A 20,619-nucleotide genomic window follows, 5' to 3' on the forward strand; every position below is an offset into this window, starting at 1 on the left:
TTCTTTGATCACTTTCTGTGTATATTAAGCACAGTTTAAGTAAGATTATTTTCATCCTACTAGAAACGACGTGAAGTTGATAATTTAGTCACTGACTTGATTTACTGATGCATAAACAGTATTGAATGACTTTGAGAGAATGATTATCTGTCTGAACTTGAACAATTACACATCAGACATTCACATAACCTACTGGTTCTTCAGAGGCTCGGATGAAGGAACTAAAAAAATACTTTTGTGTTCATTTGTACATCCAAACACTGAGCAACTGCCATGCTTCGCTCGTTTGCAAGCCATGATGTCTCGAGGAAAAACCATTATCGTGCTCGCGCAGCTCATTTTCTCAGGGGCGGGGCAAATTGTCTTTGCGGGCAAAGAAGAGAAAGGAGAGGTGACCTTAAGGGGAAGATTTCTAGATTCGCCCGTCTGAGCTTTCATTTTCTCAAAAATACCCAGGGCTTGGTTTACATCCATCAAAACGTCTGGCCACTGGGGGACCATAGACAGGCCAGGGAAACCTCATTAAGTGAAAATTTCATGCAATGGGACCTTTAAAGGAACACTCCACAGTTTTTTGAAATAGGGCTTATTCACCTTCTTTCCTACATTTAGATAGGTGGGCAAATGCATTTTTGTCTCAGTGCATGTATTGTTTTAGTTTGACAGGGTCGGTACTAGCTTAGCTTAGCTTAATGAATGGAATCCTTTGTTGCCAGCTAGCATGTCCTGAGTAAAAGTGATACATGTTTTTTTTAAAACCCCTAAATTACTTCTTGTGGCCTGTGTATTCACAACGAGTACAAATAGCGATGCAGATTAACACTAGGCGATTTCCTAGGCAGATATTGACTTGGGACTATATTAGGGGGAACCACAGGCGAAGCACTGCTACTTGGGCGCAGAGATATCACGCAACACAATCCCACGACTTTTGTCAACATACTGCCGTGAATAGTAGCTGGCTATTTTTCCTACAGTACATGAATGGCGATGAACATGGCTGATTTTGTGAGAGACGAAGAGAGTGACTTCCATCCCTGAACCAGAGTTTTCAGAAGATGAGCTGCGTGCTTTGGAAATAGAACGACAGGAGGAGGAGGTTGCGATCGCTCAACAGCCTAAGGACGTGAGGATGAGAGCCAACACAAACTGGTGGTGTCAATGTGGGGGAATATGCCAATCTATGCCGACTGAAATAATGTCTGTGCTGTGGCGAGTGGGACAAGTTACTGCCAACGATGACAAGGCTCAACGTGTCAGATCAAGATGAGCATGCCCACAGTTATGTCACAGCTGGATTTCACGGCATTGATCCATCCTGCAGTACTCGATTTTTTTTCCCGGTGTGATAAAGTGAACTGGAAAAAACGCCCCACGCCAAATGGACCGATATCCACAGAGTAAGTGATTATTTTAAACATGACGCATGTATAGATCGACCCATATTATACCTGTATTCACATTCACATATTATACCACATATTCACATTTCATGTGTAGCGTGATATCTCTGCGCCCAAGTAGCAGTGCTTCGCCTGTGCTTCCCCCTAATATAGTCCCAAGTCAATATCTGCCTAGGAAATCGTCTAGTGTTAATCTGCATCACTATTTGTACTCGTTGTGAATACGCAGGCCACAAGAAGTAATTAGGTGGGTTTTTTTTATTTTTTTTTATCACTTTTACTCAGGACATGCTAGCTGGCAACAAAGGATTCCATTCATTAAGCTAAGCTAAGCTAGCGCCCATCCTGTCAAACTAAAACAATGCATGCACTGAGACAAAAATGCATTTGCCCACCAATCTAAATGTAGGAAAGAAGGTGAATAAGCCCTATTTAAAAAAACGGTGGAGTGTTCCTTTAAAACGATTAGGGAAAAATGCTCTTTATAAAAGGTTAAAATATCATAAATATGCCGATTTATATATGTTAAAGCTGACTGAACTGATGAGAATACTGATTCAGAGTAGGTTAAATTATATTTACAACACACACACAAAAAAAAAAAAATCAAATTTTTTTCCTGGACATACTAATGTTTTTACTCGGACAAGTGAATGACCGACCGAAGGACAATCAAATGAAAAGGCTTAATGTTGAGCCCTGGGGCCCGTTCTTCGTACGTCGCTAACTCAGTTAGCTGGATTTGATTGTTGGCGATTTGGCATGATCTTGGATTGTTTGGTTCTTCGACGCTCATCCTGGACTTGTTGTCATAGCAACAGGTGTGCAAGCTTAAACCTGCTCGGGAGCAGGCTTATTTCATGTTAACAGGATTAGACTGTGCATGGCTTCATAAGCGGAGCTGATACGGGAAGTCCAGCGCAGCGAAAGTGCACTTTCTGAGATATATATTTTTTCTCGTGACTCGTGAGATTGTCGTTTACATTATTAATTTTTTGGAAACGCACATTTATTTTCGACTTGTCGGAGTCGGGCTTTAACTACAGCACAAACTGTTTGCATTGCCCTAAGATTATTTGCGAGTGGCTCTTTCCTTTACACTATTGGAGATGCGGAGAACTTGATGGAAAGTGCTGTCTGTCGTGTCATTCGGTAGCCTGACTACGTCAGACTTCCTACTTCCGCTAATTTCATTTCGCTCCTGTAGTCAGTCTGAGATAGCAGCGTATCTTTCAGTTTTCCACCGGCCTGAAAACAGCCGGGCCAATCAACGAACAGAGGGCGGGCTGAGAGCCGTGACGTAGACGCTGATTGTACCGTGGTGAATGCGTACTTGCGTAGATTTACTTCACATAATCTGCAAAAGTCGTTCACAGCCATGTTCACTCCGGTATTTCGCTCGATGGTTTAGTTTTTGCATCATACATGTGTTTACAGTGGAAGTTAGATGCGGCTGAGCCGGCGCATAACACACGCCATAACCAAACGTTATGTGATTGGCTTACGGGTAACCAATGATTTTAAACTTCAGACAAGCGCCCCCCGCGAGAGAGAAAACACTTCTCTATTATGCTATTCCAGACTCTCTCTACGAAGCAAAGTGAAGTAGCAGAGTCTGGTATTACCAGGCTAGTCATTCGGAGTTTACCTGGCGCTTTTAGGTTTAAAAAACAGTTTTAGGTTTTTTGTGGCATTTCCAAGCCATTTAAGACCCAATGTTGTAAAGCAATGTCTTAATATTCCAGATTAGTAACATTTTATATCAAATAAAAAAAAGGCAGTTGACTAAAATCTTCCATATCACAAATGTGAAAGCAAAATGGCCAGGATCTGTGCATGACTTAAGCATTTTCAGAGATTCACATTTATGCACATTATTTGAAAGTGGTAAGGAAAGTTCCACAATTAAATATCAAGCTCACTGTATTACATACACTTATGCTGATCCTAACAGAACTGCATTTTTTCATAGGTGATTATGACATGATCCTGCCTGCAGACAGGTGTTTTATGACCCCATTCCCTGACCCAAACCAGTTACAGTGCAGCTCTAGCCTAGCCTGGTTAAAACCAGACCCTTCTCAGTTGAAACTGAGTGTAGGGTCTAGAGAAGCTATGTAGACAAATCATTTCCAAAGGGGCGTCACCAACCGACGTAGCTCAGCTTGATTGACAGGTGATCTGACCAATCATACTTCGCCATCCGCCATTTTGTCCGACAAAGCAGTCAGGAGAGTAGATTAACATAGGAGGATTTGAAGGCCTTTCAGTGGTTAAAACAACATTCCTTCTTATGTTTGTTCATGTTTATTTGAGGCTATAAATTAACTAGAAGGAAGAGATGATCGGTTCACAAGAACAGCTTTAACTGATGCTCTACAGCGATCTGTCACGGCACATTAAAGAGCAACAAAACGGTATTTATTGTTTAAATTTCTTTTAAAAAATTACCAAATTTGAAAGCTGAGACTTTGTTTAATATGTTTAATATCAAACGTAACCGAAAAGTAGCCTGCTCTGTCCTGTCTGCCAGCGTGTTGTCAGTCTCCTCTCTGCTCCGCAATGTATTTTTCACTGCGTGAGAACTCCTTCAGCGTCGCTGCGCTGTCGTCATCATGTAAATCCCTCCCCAAACGTTTCTGATTGGTGCCGCGATTTCAGCGGCACAGTAATGAGTTTGAATGGGCTCTTCTCCAGACTATCCTGGAGAGAGAATTAAAATTCGCCGGAAGTAGTCTGGGTTTTCCCAGGCTAGCTCTAGCCAGGACAAGGGCACACAATGAAATGAACTTTGGCTAACTAAAGGGAAGATGTCAGTGTTGCACACCTGACAGGGCCTGTGACATTGTTGCATGTGCCATATTACACAACATTGCCACAAAAAAAAAAAAAAAAAAACACTTTTCATTAAATGTTTTATAAAAGACAAATATGCTTAGTTCCTTGAGTTTTATTTCAATTGTTCTTTGTAAAGAAAAGCCAGTGGTCAAGTGCATGCAACAACAGATATTAGACACATGCCTCATGCAACAAATAAAAAGGAAAAGTTGGCTATACACTGCCCACCTGTAGGCCTATGTCTCCTCTGTGTGTGCAGACTCTTCTGTAGGCCTTTCTGTAGATGTGGAATCCTGCAACTTATATTGCAGCCATAAAGCATACAAGGATAAATGAAGTAAAGTTATTTATGCACTTGCAGGTAGGCTAGTTCCTCCATATGACAGTTATCTGAGAGGGTTTATTCACTGTCCAGTGCAATGGAAACAAATGGACATTACAAAGTCTTATACTTTCTTTCCTTTGGAAAGTTAGAAAATGTCCACTTACTGCACATATTTCAGCCACCACTTTCTTGGGAACAGATACAAGTGTTGGGGTATTATGTAAAAGTGCACAAACGAGGAAAACACAATGTCATTACAATGAACTACACTGGGGAAAAATGTGATCAATAACTCATGGCAAAATATTTTTACATTAACATAAGTTTATCAGTTTTCACTTTCACAAGTCAAAGCAATTCATCATTACTCAAGATTTAACAGTTGAAAGGACTATATGGGCTTAATTTAATGCAGCAAAAATTATTTTATAGTGTAGGCTACTAAGATCTTTTCTATTTTTTTTTTCTCAGCCTTTTTCTTGGTTGCTTTTATAAACAGACAGCCATTTATTTAACAGTGCCTTTTATAAAAGAGACTAACTAAAAATTACCATTATGTAGAATATTTTTGTACTTCACTTTTATTAGTTCCCATGTTCTAGTGTGGTGACTGACATTACAATGAACAAAGTAATTATGCAATTATTAAAATACAAAAATATAGGCTAATAAGTGATAAAAACATCTAACATGGCCACTTCTAACGGATTTAAATTGTCTGCTACTTTTTGCCAGCCCTCTCTCCTGGCTTTTGCAGACTTTGAGGTGTTCCCTGGCGTTTTGATTAAACATTAAAATTCCGAATAAACTTCGACTATTAGTTCTTGCTCTGCTGAGGAGAAAAACTGAGCGCGCTCTTTGGCCACGCTGAGCAGCCAATAGCAGCGTTGCTGATCAATGTTTCTACTATCGATACATATCCCCTTTTAAACTTTGCATTAACGCGCAATTATCTCAGATAACTCAACCCAGCTATACTAATCATATCCGGCAAGTGTGTTCGAAGAACCTAATTAGCCAGATCATGAGTAGCACGATGATATCATCTTGGATGTCTCATTTGATCTCGGATGTTTTAAGCAAAGTACGAAGAACGGGCCCCTGGTATATTTTTATTATTATTCATTTATTTACCCATAAACCTGTCTTTAGGAAGCCATAAGTTGCAGTGGCAAGAATATGAAATTAATGATGAATGAAACCTTTGGGGGTGGTGGACACTAGACAGGGTTTAAATTAAGACAGGAGTATGCCTTAATCTAGTTAATCGTGCATTTCTTTTCTTTTATTCCACAGCTGATGTGTGCTGGTTTTTTTTAATTATTGCTTGCATTAAAATAATTTTCTCGTTTAGTTTTTTAATTGCAGTCTTTTTCTTCTGCCATTCATGCTTATCAGCTCCATGCAATCTTAAGTTTTTCTTGGTTCAGCTGCACACAGTCTGAAAAGATTTTTTGGCAGTTTGCTAAAATAAAAGAGCCATTCTAAGAGGCATCGTTTAAGCTGTTGACTTTTCTATCTTGAGAAAGAACGTTAACGAACAACTTAAAAGGGCATGACAAATCATGACATAAGACTGACATCACTCACAACGTACCAATGCATTATCCCTCATGAACAAATATAATGTCTGATGTTTGCATACATGCATACCAGAATACCATTACGACATCTTTCATGAATAAACATGACATCTGATGTTTGTATACTGTTGTATAATATCAAGAAAATGCAATTACCTGCCTCCTTGTTTATTGTAGATTCCTTTTTGTTACACATATTTAGCTAATGTATTGGATATAATGCATTGTATTCAATGTTGTTATTTATTTTGTTTGTAAAAGATGGCTTATATTGTTTGGCATAGATGTACAGTAATTGGTTATGTATGTATATGTGACTGTGCCAACCCATGTGGAGAGGAGCAGAAAAGTGTGATTATTATGTGTGTGCGCTAGAGGACTCCTAGAACTTTAAATGAACTCAGCCATCTTAGTTGAGTTTACTGGAGTTCAAGGACATGAAGAGGTGGACCGCTTGCACCTGCCTGGAGAAGGATCTGGGAAACTTTGGAAGAGTTTGAAGGAGTGACAACCCAACGCCTGTTGTAAACAACAGAAGTATAAAAGACTGAAGAACTGATTTGCCCCTCGGGATACTGATACGCCAGTGCCCCCGACGCCTAGAAGCCCAGAGCTGAGGACAAGAAACCCCAAGCAGAAGAGAAGAAGCCCAGAGCTTACTACACCTTTGATTCAAGACGTGATTATTGTATTTTATACTTAAACGATGAAGTTTTATTTGCCTTTATATTTTTGTTTATTATAAAACCAAAGTAACCAATTAAAATAAATTTAATTGATTACAAAATATGCCTACCGAGACTTAGATTTATGATGCTGGAAGACTTTTAATGTGAACATACCACAGGGGAGTCTTCTGACCAAATTGTAAGTACCTTGAATGCTTACGGTTTAGGTCAGATTTGACTTTCTTTACCTTACCTGAGAATAATAAATAAATAGGTAAAAGGTATTAAGAGTAAAGTACACACCATAAAACAATACATATATACCAATGTACCATCACGTCACATATGCAAATGTCGTCTCAAATACAACAATTTCATTGGCTGGTGTGTGTTGACGCGGTCAAAAATCACGTTTTGTTTAAAGACTTTTGACCCCGATCGCCTGCCATACATGGCTTGTTTTGGTTTTAGGTTTAAACGCATAGTGTTTTATTTTATTTTTTTATTCAATGCCACAAGAGCAAGAGGTATTACATAATTCACAATATCATATTAACATTAGCAGCCAGGAAATGAAAAAAAATAAAAAATTTTTTTTTTTTTTACATAAAATCCAGTGCTTTCAAAGCATTACATGTTTTCATTGCTTTTTTGTTTTTAGCTTGTTCCAAAAGATGTACATATAATGTAGTCATTTATAAAATGTGGAAAATTTAGTTTACCTTGAGCCCACTTCTTTTTATGTATATGGTATTTTCCTAATAAAATAAATAACTGTATAATATGTGGTTCTTTACATTCCAAATTGTCATTCTGAGTATAAAAAAACACATCAAAAACACAAATTTCCATCATACACTTCAGTTTTCTATTAATAAAGTTTTCTAAATCTTTCCAAAATAATCTTGAGTAAATACAGTGAAAAAACAGGTGCAAAATTGTTTCTTTTTCTAGTGCACAAAATTCACAAGTAAATGAAATATTAAGCTTAAATCTTTCCAAAACATGCTTAGCAGGATAAATTCTGTGAAGTATTTTGTAAGACACTTCCTTAATTTTGTTATTGACACAAAACTTACTTGGCAATTTCCATGCTTTAACCCAAGAGATATCAACAAATAAAGAAGACCAAAATAATCTTGCTGCAGGAAAAGACACAGAACCAAGAAGAGCATTCCTTATAATATTATTGTTACATTTTTGTTTTAAAACATCAACACTATCAAATAAATCGGAGTGTGAGGACAAACAGCTACGGGTATTACGTCAAGGGTCTCTCAAAATTATAATTTTGAGATTATGAGACCCGTGACATAATACCCGGAGCTATTCATGTCCTCACACTCCGATTTATGCGTTTCTATGTAAACACTATCAAAAGACAGGTTTATATTGTGCTGATAAATCTATTAGAGAAAACCAACTCTTTGAAACTCCTGTAGGCCTATGATGTCAGGAGCTAAATATTCGAATACAAAAATGTAACTATTGTTTTTAAAAGGAAGATTGTCACAGATTGGCGTTCTGAATGCAAATTAATTAGTCTACTTTAAACCGTAAACATGTATTTAGCATTATATTAAGATGTAGCCTATGTAAAAAAAAAAATGTAGGCCTGATTAGCAAAACAAAATGGTCGTGGAGTGGGACGCGGCGCCAGGAAAATAAGCGATTACTGTTGCATAACACTCACCTGTGTGTAAATGTATCTGTTGACAGGTCATGCTGATCATCTTGATGTTCCATCAAGAAAATCTAAATGAGGAAACTCAACACTTTTATATTAGTGTCGACTGTCGAGATGCTTCCGTCTTCATTAAATGCCAGCACAGGATCTTACTTTCACTTTGATGAACAACACGGACAGGAAAGGGACGGAGTCTGGTGGGGTGGGGAAGGGCATTTTCTGGTTTCTTATGAGGAGCAGTTTAAACAGCATGCATCTTTTCATCTAGGCTACATCAAATAAAGCTGATGAAGAGAGATTCCCATCATTAATAACAAAAGACGACGAATATGGAAACAACAAACCTGCGTTTGTACTGCTACTGCTGGAGTTTGAAAGAGTTAAAGATTCCTCAACTTCGTATGGAAGCTTGTTTCTGCCACTGAATAATAAATAAATAAATAAATAATTAATAATAATAATAATAATAATAATAAATAATAATAATAATAATAATTGCGACATCTCACAATTCTGACTTTTTTTTTCTCACAATTGCGTTATATCAAGTCAGAATGGACTTTTTTCCCCAGAATTGCGAGATATGAAGTCAGAATTGTGAGAAATAAAGTCGCAATTCTGAGAAATAAAGTCGCAATTGGGAGATATAGTCAGAATTGCATGATATAAAGTCGCAATCGCGTGTTATAGGCTAAAGTCAGAATTGTGAGATATAAACTATTCTGAGGTAAAAAAATATATATATTATTTTTTTTCCTTATTATTGGACTTTATATCTCACAATTCTGAGAAAAGATGTCAGAATTGCGAGATATAAACTCGCAAGTGTTATAAAGTCAGAATTGCGTGATATTGTTAGCAGAGTACACAGACAACACTCGCAATGTTTCACGCAACAACGTCTCTCTGACTGGCACACTTTATTTAAACAAAAACACCTGCAATCATTCAGTCACTGATTAGGTCACATGATTTGGGTCACAAAAATAACAAAACTGAAAACAGACCGTAAAACAAATACAAATGAAAGCATAATATTTATACATCTTAACAGATATAAAGTCGCAATTGCGAGAAAAAAAAGTCAGAATTCTGACTTTATAACACGCAATTGCGACTTTATTTCACGCAATTCTGCCTTTATATCTCGCAATTCTGAGAAATAAAGTCAGAACTGCGAGATGTAAACTCGCAATTGTGAGATAAAAAGTCGCAATTATCTCTTAAAGGTGCATTGCGCAAGTCTCTGAGTTTTTGCAGAACTATGCCCCCTCTGGCGACAAGCGAAACTGCAACACTGCAACTGAACGCGCATGACGTCACGCCCAGTCTCAAATTCCGACCCGAATCCCTCTTATTTATTTTACTGTACAGGATTATAGAGGCAATCGCAGTGATCAGAGAAGGGGCAGTGATTCCGCCCATCAGGCAATTGTTTAAGCATGTATGGGTTAGAAAAACGGGTATTTTTAACATGAAATGTTGCGCAATGCACCTTTAAAATGTTTTATTTTGTGGCGGTTTTATTTTGTGGCTGACTGTCCTCTGCAGGTCAGATCAAGAATCACAAGCAGGAATAGTGAACATGCGTTTGGACATCGTGCAAATAATTCATACAAATACAATTTTTAAGAACATCCACTAATTTTATAAATATCCCAATCAACAAATAAGAGTTTTAACCTCATCACCAGCAGGCTACAGGATTATACAATATTTGAATAACTGAATTTTACACACAAAAAAATGTAAATTTTCATGTTTTCATGTTTTATGGGAACTTTCTAGAGACAATGATTTTTTATACTGTACATACTGTATATTCTCTCCCCTTATACTAACACTACCCCTAAACCTTCCCATCACACACAACTTTCTGATTTTTTTACAATTAAAAAAAAAACATCACTTAGTATAATTTATAGAATAATAACCAAAAAATGTCCCCACACGGACCAGGATTTCGGATATTGCCATCTTTGTGGAGACATTTTGTCCCCATAATGTAGAGTTTACCAGGGCAGTCTGTAGTGGTCCCATATTCACCATCATTTAATATCTCAGTAAAATAAAACACAAATGTGCATTATGGGACATTATTGCTGACACATCTAGTTCAACTGACATTATTATATGAATCAATAGGCTACTTACAGAAGTGTCTTGAGTTTATAATTATATTTTAAATCAGAGAGACTCTTCACACTCGCATGCTCTATATCAGGGGTCACCAAACTTTTTTCTCTGGGGGCCACATTATCGTTCCTGACTGTGATGGGGGGCCGGGGCCGGGTCAGCTATATAACATAGAATTGTATGACCCAGACCAAAATGACCACCAGCAGGCCTCATTGTGTAGTAGAGATTACTAGCCTGGCACAGCCATCCCCACTACTATATCCACACTACTATATCAACACTTGATTCCTGGCACATATTTGTTTATCTTTACTAGTGGTTTGCAAAAGTTGTAATCGAGTCTTCACGCTTTGTTTTATTTAAAGTTATTCTTCACAAATAATCGTTGGTCCACTGTTCTTTGAAAACTCTCCACTCTCTTTTAGGGGTGGAACGGTACACAGAAGTCACGGTTCGGTTCATACCTCGGTTCAGACATCACGGTTGGGTACAATGAAGGGAAAAGCAAAACAAAAATGCAGAAGGCTTGTGCATGTCTCAGGCTGGACCACCAAAAGAAAAATAAATGTCTTAAAGGAGAACTCCGGTCAATTTTAACATTGAGCTCATTTTATTGTACATTTGGAGTGCTGTCAATACAGAGAACAACTACAAAAATCGGTGTTGCCTACACCGAGTTATTCTATTTTTAAAATTTGCACCCTGTTGACTTCAATAGGGCAAGTACTAAACCTGCTTTTAGGCTCTTAACATCCTTGATGTGTCATTACAAGTGCACAGAAAATGTGAGTGATTCCTTCTGAGTGAACACGAGTGGATCTGACTGCAGTAGATGTAAAAGATATGTATAAAAATGATGTTATTTAAGCCAGCGCAAATACCTGTTTACATCCTGTTTTTCGGTTGAAGTCCAAAGTAATCGATTGCCGAGTTCACGCGCGTGATCATAGGTAACTAAACCTATGCGCGTGAACTCGGCAATCGACTACTTTGGACTTCAACCGAAAAACAGGATGTAAACAGGTATTTGCGCTGGCTTAAATAACATCATTTTTATACATATCTTTTACATCTACTGCAGTCAGATCCACTCGTGTTCACTCAGAAGGAATCACTACATTTTCTGTGCACTTGTAATGACACATCAAGGATGTTAAGAGCCTAAAAGCAGGTTTAGTACTTGCCCTATTGAATATAACACAGTGCAAATTTTAAAAATAGAATAACTCGGTGTAGGCAACACCGATTTTTGTCGTTGTTCTCTGTATTGACAGCACTCCAAATGTACAAAAAAATGAGCTCAATGTTAAAATTGACCGGAGTTCTCCTTTAAGCCTTGTATTTTTTTTAAAATAAGTTTTATTAATAAAGTAAAGGCATAGAACCAGTTTATTTGTAGTGCACTGGCAATAGTTTTATATAATTAGTTAATTAATTCAATTAAAAAAATACCTTGATATGGTTGGTAATTGGACCTGAATTAATTGAAAATTAATCTGCTACATTTCAGATTAATATATTTGTTTTCCTTAAAAATGTAATTCACAGTAACTTAAACACTTTGCAGTTTGAATGATGTCCTGCATAAACTAAATGACGGAGTATGTTTTTATGTTTCCACTGTTCGATCGCGGCTGCGCCACACACACACACACACACACACACACACACACACACACACACACACAAATATAAGTAAACACTTTACGACTTTTCGATCGCGCCCACACCTCTCTCTCAACATATTCCAGCATTGCAATCTTTACACCGCAGCCTGCTTCAGAGCTTCAGAGCTGAGGTGGAGCTACAGATTAGGTGTCCCTAAGAATCCGCGAATCTAACAGTAGTTCCGCATTACATTAATTAAATTGCACGCAAGTTTCATTTATTTTTATACCGTGTATTCTCTGTGTAAATGTATGCACCAAACTGTGACGCCCGTACCATGACGTACCGTCCATAACGACTTTTGGGGATTGCCTCATAGGGCCGATTCAAGTGGTGGGGGGCAGAGGGGCTGGGGGGCCAGTCAAAGGGGGGTGGCGGGCCTGAGTCGGCCCGCGGGCCTTAGTTTGGTGACCCCTGCTCTATATTATTCCCAGTGAGATCCAGTTTTCTCACGTGTGAGGAGTTTGATCTAGCCCAGTGGTTCCCAAACCTGTCCTGGAGGACCACCAACACTGCACGTTTTCTTTGTCTCACTAATCAAGCACACCTGATTCAACTCATCAGCTCATTATCACATGGGTTAATGAGCTGATGAGTTGAATCAGGTGTATTTGATCAGGGAGATAAAGAAAACGTGCAGTGTTGGTGGTCCTCCAGGACAGGTTTGGGAACCACTGATCTAGCCTACTATTCCAACCATTTCTGACTTCTCTGATGAAAGCAGCACTGGCCTGTGTCTCCCTCTGTTGACGGAAATGCAGAAGACATTTATAACAATTTATGTTTATAGCAATTTATGTTCATCTTTAATGTTTTGCTTCAGGAAGCTGATGTTACGTGATGGAAAAGTACAACTTACTGATGCAGAGTTAAATAGGGTCTTCTGTTGGTAAAATTATTAAAACAATATGGAATAGTGACAGACTCTAAGAAAAATCATGCTCGAAGCTTTTAATAATTTTAACAATCACATAATTCTTAAAGCTGATGCATTTTTATAGATTTTTATAGCCTATAGGCTATATTTATGAACTCTAGAATGAAGTAACTGAGTTTTCTCTTTCTCTCTTTCTCGAGACAGTTTCGCATGTTGGCACGTTTGTGCAGCACTGACGTCAATGAAGGACACCTTTCTCAGTGACACACACACACACACACACACACACACACACACACACACACACACACACACACACACACACACACACACACACACACACACACACACACACAAAGGAGTGTTGTGATTGGCTGGAAGAGACTTGGAGGCGGGATCAATTATCTATTCCAGTCTTCTCATTGGTCAGAGCGGTACAGTATGTGACGAGTCAGCGCGTTAAACTTTTCTGTCCGTTCCGCTCGCTTGACTCAGACAGAGACACACACAGTCAGGCTGTTTACTACAGCATTCTGCTGCTTTACACACAGCAATTCCAAAGATCCAACATGCAAATGACACAAAGACACTAGTTCAGAGAGAAAAGGTGAGTAGATTTCTGCATAATTGTGTCGTTAATATTTATTTCATTTGTTTTTCCTAGAGAGCAGCAAAGCAGAACCGAATTCCCACCTAGAAATACGATTAACGCGATCGTGCGCTTTGTGATCCTTCATGTCGTCACTACTAACAAAGCGTTTAATCTTGAACATATGCTTTGTTATTTGCTATAATGTCAGTTGATGTGTTTTCATTAGCGCTTCTGTTGTCTGTCCTCGCGCAGCTGTCACTGCGGATGTTCGTGCGCTCGTGCGTCACTGTAATGTCGTCACGTGACTCATCGCACTGCAAACTTCAACGCGCTTTGTGACTGTGGCAAATTCCAGTCACCGAAGCAAATCAACCAAACCAGTTATCTAATCGTGCATTAAATCATTATTTTCCCGAGACATTTGAGAAACGAATCCAGAGGGTACATTCAAAACAATATGTAGCCTACATCGCTCGAGCCTTCTAAGTTCGTTTACATTTTAGGTGACGTCGGGTGACGTAACATCATCGTTTGTTACGCGTCAACAAAACGCATACGAGTCCTTTTCTGCCAAGACCAAATGGTTACAAGTTAACCAGACATTCCTGTTCATCTTTGAGCAATAACGGTTTATGTAAATAGCATATTAATACTTTTACTATTTTCTACAAGTACATACTATCCAGATGACCTTCAAGTGTGCAGTGAACAACAACATACCTGTGCAGATGCATCCCATAATGCAGTGCGCTCACATTAAAGTAATGTGAGCCATGACATGTAACAATTCTTTCTCAATTTGATGGGACTGCCAATTTAGCGCTGCATTATGCAATTAATAGTATTAATATTATACTGTTTCACAATAATTTGTAACACTTTGCCGTTAACAATACACAATATTCTGTTCTGACCATAGACACTGTATAGCCTAGCCTACTATTGTTCAGACCAGGGGAGCATAGGTTTGGCTGGTTAGCTTTGCAAGTTACCCGCTGCTAGCAAATGGCAACTACATAATCATGTGACCAAGACCTCTTTCTACATTGAAGACCACTGAAGCGATCCTTGTATTCTGTGTTCGTTCGTTGGCCAGAGAATGAGCCTGGTTTCTCCCAAGGTGTTTTTCTCCATTCTGCCTCTGTTTTCTTATAGAGCTGATGTTCAGCTGAAATGAACTGTTTGCATCATTGAATCATTCTCCTGTTATCACTGTAAAGCTGCTTTTTGAAGCAATCTGTATTGTATAAAGCGCTATATAAAATAAAGGTTACTTGACTTCTGACTTGATGTTTTACCAATGAACAGGGTTTTTTAGGGTCCTTAAAAGTGACATAGACTTGTTTTCCCTGCTTAGACTGCTTTAATAATGGGCCCTGGCGACTGAATGGCAGCTAATAGCCTTTGTCACTGGAGGTCAGTAGGCTAATGTCTGAACCTGCGGTGCGGTTTAAATACTCTTTTTCCAGTGACGTACCAACATAAGGCAAGACACCACAGCTAAATAGGGGAAAAAACAAAACAAAACTAGATTTCACCATGCTTTCCAAGTTAAATAATCACTGAACATTAAGACAATTTAACAGTATTTTGAAACGTAATGTAAAAAAATATGCAAATGAGATGATCTAATTAAATATGCGCTGATTTGCATACATTTCCAGAACAGAAAGGTTCAAAATTGTTACTGTAACTTTTTTTACACATGAACAGCCAGAAAAATACACAAAATACATACCATGTTTTTAGGAATAAAATGTTATATAAAGAAACCCCCCTGTAAAAACCTTCAAATATAGATAGGAATATGTAAGGTTTGGTTTGTACAGTGCTATGCATAAGTTTAGACACCCATGCTAAAGTTGACTAAAAAGAGGAATAAAAAATCATCTTTTGGAAATTGAACTTAAAAAAGGAAAAATCCAACCTTTAAGGACACCAATTTTCTTTGTGAATGAATAATGTATCGTAAATAAATAAATGTTCTTCCTTAAAATACAGGGTGCATAAGTTTGGACACCCCTATGTTAAATTCCCATAGAGACAGGCAGATTTTTATATTTAAAGGCCAGTTACTTCATGGATCCAGGATACTATGCATCCTGATAAAGTTCCCTTGGCCTTTGGAATTAAAATAGCCCCACATCATCACATAGCCTTCACCATACCTAGAGATTGGCATGGGGTACTTTCCATAAGATCATCTCTCAATGCAAATCAAACTAGCTATTAGGCTAACTGAAATAAAACCATGCCAATCTCTAGGTATGGTGAAGGCTATGTGATGATGTGGGGCTATTTTAATTCCAAAGGCCAAGGGAACTTTATCAGGATGCATAGTATCCTAAAAAAAATTTTTTTTTAAATACTTACAAATAAAAATCTGCCTGCCTCTATGGGAATTTAACATAGGGGTGTCCAAACTTATGCACCCTGTATTTTAAGGAAGAACATTTATTAATTTACGATACATTATTCATTCACAAAGAAAATTGGTGTCCTTAAAGGTTGGATTTTTCCTAATTTTTTAAATTAAGGCATTAAGTTCAGTTTCCAAAAGATGATTTTTTATTCCTCTTTTTAGTCAACTTTAGCATGGGTGTCTAAACTTATGCATAGCACTGTAAGTGCTGCTGAATTGGAAAATTACCTTGAATATACATTGTAATTGAAATCTACAGACGCAAATAGAGAAAAGTGTCATAACATAAACACTTAAAAGTGTATTTTGCATGTTTTCGTTCCACTAGTCCAGAACATGTTATAAAAGATCCCCGTAAAAATCACATCTCAAAATTAAACCAAAATCTCAAAATTAACCAATTCATGAAATAACATGTTTTATAATTGAATGAATAATTGTTTTACCTGTAGTTTCTTGCCATAAAGCTCTTTTAGTCATAAATAAATATATATTTTTTGTCCCACGAATTAAGAATTTGTTCCCTCATTTTAGAAGTGGATCAAAACCTTTCATCAAAGTTATACATGAATTGTGAAGAATATCTGTTCATGTCTTAGGACAACTCTGATAAACTTTTTTGATCCACTTCAAATGTTGACTACTGTAGTTCATACAATAGTTGCATGTGGGCTTCTCAGAAGTGCTTCACACCCCTCATGACCCTCTTGCCCCACAGATGGAGGATGTGGCCTCAGCCCCGGCTCTCGCAGGCCCGTCCCAGCCCACGTTTGCCCGCCCGCCGGCCTCCGAGCGTCGGAACCGTAAGTCCGGCACGGCCAACATCTTCCAGGGCGTGAACCTGCGGCAGCTGAAGCGGCTCTTCCAGGCGGCGGGCGACCCGGACGCGGAGCAGAGAGCCCGCATGGTGTGGGGGAACCGGAGAGCAGCGGGCGGAGAGGACGGGGGGGATCGGGAGGAGGAGGCGGAGGATGGAGGGATGGCGGAGGTGGAGACGGGTCTGGCTCAGGCGCTGGTGGGACTCAGGGTCCGAGCGAGGAACAGAAGCGGCCTCAGGGTGGAGTCTCATAAAGACACGACGGGAACGAGATGGGTCCGAGCATTTGGACACCTCAGGTGAGAGACACTGAAACTGGTCATTTTAAGATCAGAAATAGAATTCATTAAAGCATTTTTCTGAGTATTTAATTTAGTCCTCAGGCATACACACTCAAACTGAAATGATCTACAAAATAATATATTTTTTTAAGTTTTGTTAACTGTCACTTCACTTCACTTCAATCATTGTAATGCTCGTATATCAAATTGCGATTTCTTCAGGAAGGCACATTTAGTTTCATTAGCAGCTGAAATGCAACTAAAACTGTCAATGAAAGCATCTTTTTTTTGAGTGAATCTCACAAACATGATCAGGTCACATTATTCCCTGAAATCAAATGATAAACAATAAGATGACATATTCTGCAATATAAAGCAAATGAAGCTTACTTTAGGAGAATTTCTCTTAAAAACAATACAAAAATAATTCTCATTACTTCCAATGCAAGAATATTGATAGATTTTTTTTTTAATGTAATATATTTTTTATATTTAAATAATATATATATTATTTATAAAAATAAAAATTAAAACAACTAATTTTCATTACTTGAAATGGAAAAAAATATTGATGTTATTTATATTGGTAATGTATTTAAAAAAACAAAACAAAACAAACCTCATTCTCATTACTTGTGATGCAAAAATAATAATGCTACATTATTTGTATTGGTAAGGATTTATACATCATATTGGCATTTGTTTACTGCCTTTACACTGATTGCATTAAAAAAAATCATTCTATTGCTGTATTTTAGTTTACAGTATTTTAATACAGTAAAACTTATATTTCAGAACAATGAGAATTACATGAACAATTAAAAATTGTGTGAAAATGTTCTTAAGTGTCACAAATAAGTTGCAAAACACACTTTTTTTCACTTGTTTTTGGGGTAATATGTGACAGTTGGACATGATTTTGCAGGGTTCATCCTCGTAGATTTACTTAAATGTCTATATAAAGCTCAATTCTGACACCAGATTCACTGCCACTGTGTGTGTGTGTGTGTGTGTGTGTGTGTGTGTGTGTGTGTGTTAATGGAAACATGCTAATCTGAACAAATGTAGGTCATGAGATCAGCCACTCAAACCAGGCACACTAAAGACCCTGTAATCAGACTAGAAAATCTAGCATGGGTCACACACCTGTCAACATTAGATGAGGATAGTGTAATCATATAATTCAATTCAATTCACATTTATTTGTATAGCGCTTTTCACAATGCACATCGTTTCAAAGCAGCTTTACAGAAAGTGCATATTACAATTTAGAATCTGTTATCAGAGGTGACTAAGTTATGTATTTCAGAAATGTACAAATACAAAAATCACAGTTAGTTAAAAATGTATTAGTTTAAACAATGTAATAATTTAAGGCAGAAACAATGAGCTCATTGAAGTAATGAATACTTGATTGTTTACAAATGATTATGACATTTAGAAAATGTAGCATCATTGGTATATAATATAATGATCTGCATCTTATAAGTTGATGCATTATTATTTGATCATCCATAAGGATCAACGAGTGCTCACTGGGACAGACGTCTGAAGTCGTAACTGGAGAAGTTAAAGACGACAACGATGATTCGTCTGCTTTGGGAGCCTGTGGAGGACAGAGCTCTTCTGAAGCTGGATCATGTGACCAAGCTGACTTCCCCGAGGAAGAGACTCAGGGGCCCTCGGGTGGCCCTCGATGGAGCTGGAACGCCGTTCAGGAGAAAGATCCCGAGCGCTACCTGCACCGGATCCGGCACTGATGCCGACAGCGGGAAGTGGAGCAGTGTGGGATTACCGAACGCATTCAATCAGATTACAGCCTGAGAGACTCCCCGCCAGCGCAGATTTACTTGAAGCTGCCGCCTCAATCAAACACTAGTCTTAATCGAGCAACGATCAACACTACAGCACCTGACACTAACAATAATCCCGCAGGATTCCAGTCCTGCTGTACCTTAATGAACTCTTGACGGGTTTGTGCCATTCTCACATCCTCGGACCCAGTCGCACAACACTATTAGAGGGTTAGTTCACTCAGAAATGATTATTTATACTCATGCTCATGTTGTTCCAAACCACAACAGATATTCATGCTGCTCTTTTCTACATGTGAGTGAACGGTGTCGAGCTCCAGAATCACCACAAAACTGGTTATAAATACAGCTCATGCATCATGAGTCAAGTCATGTGACTGCAGGAGATTTGTAATATACTGCATGAATCATATAGACTATTTTAAACTGCCTTTTTGGTCTTTTTTTTTTTTTAAGGGATGCACCGATATGAAAATATTGGCCGATAAATCTAAATCCAAATTTTTATATAACTTTTGAGTGCCTGATTACAAAAACAAAAGTCTCACCATTAAAAGCCATGTCCCAAGCACACAATTATAATGTTCTCATTATAATTTCATGAAGCCGATATGGCAGACTTGTGCTGCACGTTGCATTTAACTATATTTTCCTTTTATGAAGTGATTTCAGTCATATTTCAAGCAATTCAAAACCATCATGTTGAACAGTGCGCATCCGAAGTGTCTCAGATGAAGGAAATAATACACATTATTTATCGGCTCTAATACACATTATTTATCGGCTCTAACATATTGGTCTAATTTTCTTATCGGGCCGATAACGATAACATTAAAAATGAACATATCGGCCAAAACCGATATATCGTGCATCCCTAATGTTTTGTGTCCATGCCCATCCACTGTCATTGTGTTTGTGCTCATTGTAATTATATTGAAAACAGAAACCGTACTGGTATGGAACAACATGGGCGAGTAAATGACAAAAGTTACATTTTTGGTGAACTCTCTCTTTAAATGCAGTCTCATCGAAGCTTCCAGAGCCCCTATCAGCTTTTATTTACTACTTATATGAATGTATGGGGCCGAAGAGTGTTGGATTTCTATTATTTAACGAAATATGCTTGTATTGTTTCTTCCAAAACACTAGTTTCTCAGTAGTCCCTTTTTTTTTCAGGGAGTGTTCTGCCTTCCAGTGATATTTAATGTTCAATATCTAAAAATATAGAAGAATGTATTTGCATTTGCTGCGACAGAGCAGTTCTCTTCGAATCATTAGTTGTTTTAGATGTTTTAGCCTGTGGTAAATATGTAAATGATGCATTATTATATAGAGGTATGCTGGACACTAATCATTAGTGCTGAATATTTAATGTCTTCTTCTGTCACTTCGACAGACATTTAGAAGCAATACAGATGAAAACATGTAGCCAAAACCCTGAACACTACAACATGCACAAGAACAAGAGTTATTTCTTCTCTTTGTCACTAAGCTGGAACTTCCAA

The 20,619-nt window shown here is 38.0% G+C and overlaps 3 protein-coding genes across 3 annotated transcripts in view; 1 reads left to right on the top strand and 2 right to left on the bottom strand.

Moving 5' to 3' along the window:
• The window catches only part of LOC307172813 (NACHT, LRR and PYD domains-containing protein 12-like), a 166,871-nt gene extending 158,178 nt beyond the window's left edge, over positions 1–8,693 (bottom strand). Inside the window, exon 1 of the mRNA XM_079895463.1 lies at positions 8,511–8,693. The gene's annotated coding sequence lies outside the window, so the exon portion shown is untranslated. The remainder of the gene's footprint in view (positions 1–8,510) is intronic.
• Positions 1–20,619, bottom strand: part of gprc5bb (G protein-coupled receptor, class C, group 5, member Bb) — a gene marked incomplete at its 5' end in the record, with an annotated part of 69,468 nt that overhangs the window by 4,083 nt on the left and 44,766 nt on the right. The gene's annotated exons all lie outside the window — the stretch shown is intronic.
• Positions 13,642–20,525, top strand: avpi1 (arginine vasopressin induced 1). Its single transcript, XM_079864184.1, has 3 exons — positions 13,642–13,795; positions 16,921–17,318; positions 18,820–20,525. Exons 2-3 carry the CDS (start codon positions 16,921–16,923, stop codon positions 19,058–19,060), a joined length of 639 nt encoding a protein of 212 aa, XP_079720310.1. The 5' UTR covers positions 13,642–13,795; the 3' UTR covers positions 19,061–20,525.

This window comes from Squalius cephalus (genome assembly GCF_949319135.1).
Source record: "Squalius cephalus genome assembly, chromosome: 2".
Taxonomy (NCBI): domain Eukaryota; kingdom Metazoa; phylum Chordata; class Actinopteri; order Cypriniformes; family Leuciscidae; genus Squalius; species Squalius cephalus.

Bases quoted from the DNA above. Each gene is read 5' to 3' on its own strand.
- avpi1 (XM_079864184.1), top strand. From the start codon at position 16,921: ATGGAGGATGTGGCCTCAGCCCCGGCTCTCGCAGGCCCGTCCCAGCCC. The intron at 17,319-18,819 runs GTGAGAGACACT...ATCATCCATAAG, and splicing joins CGAGCATTTGGACACCTCAG to GATCAACGAGTGCTCACTGG.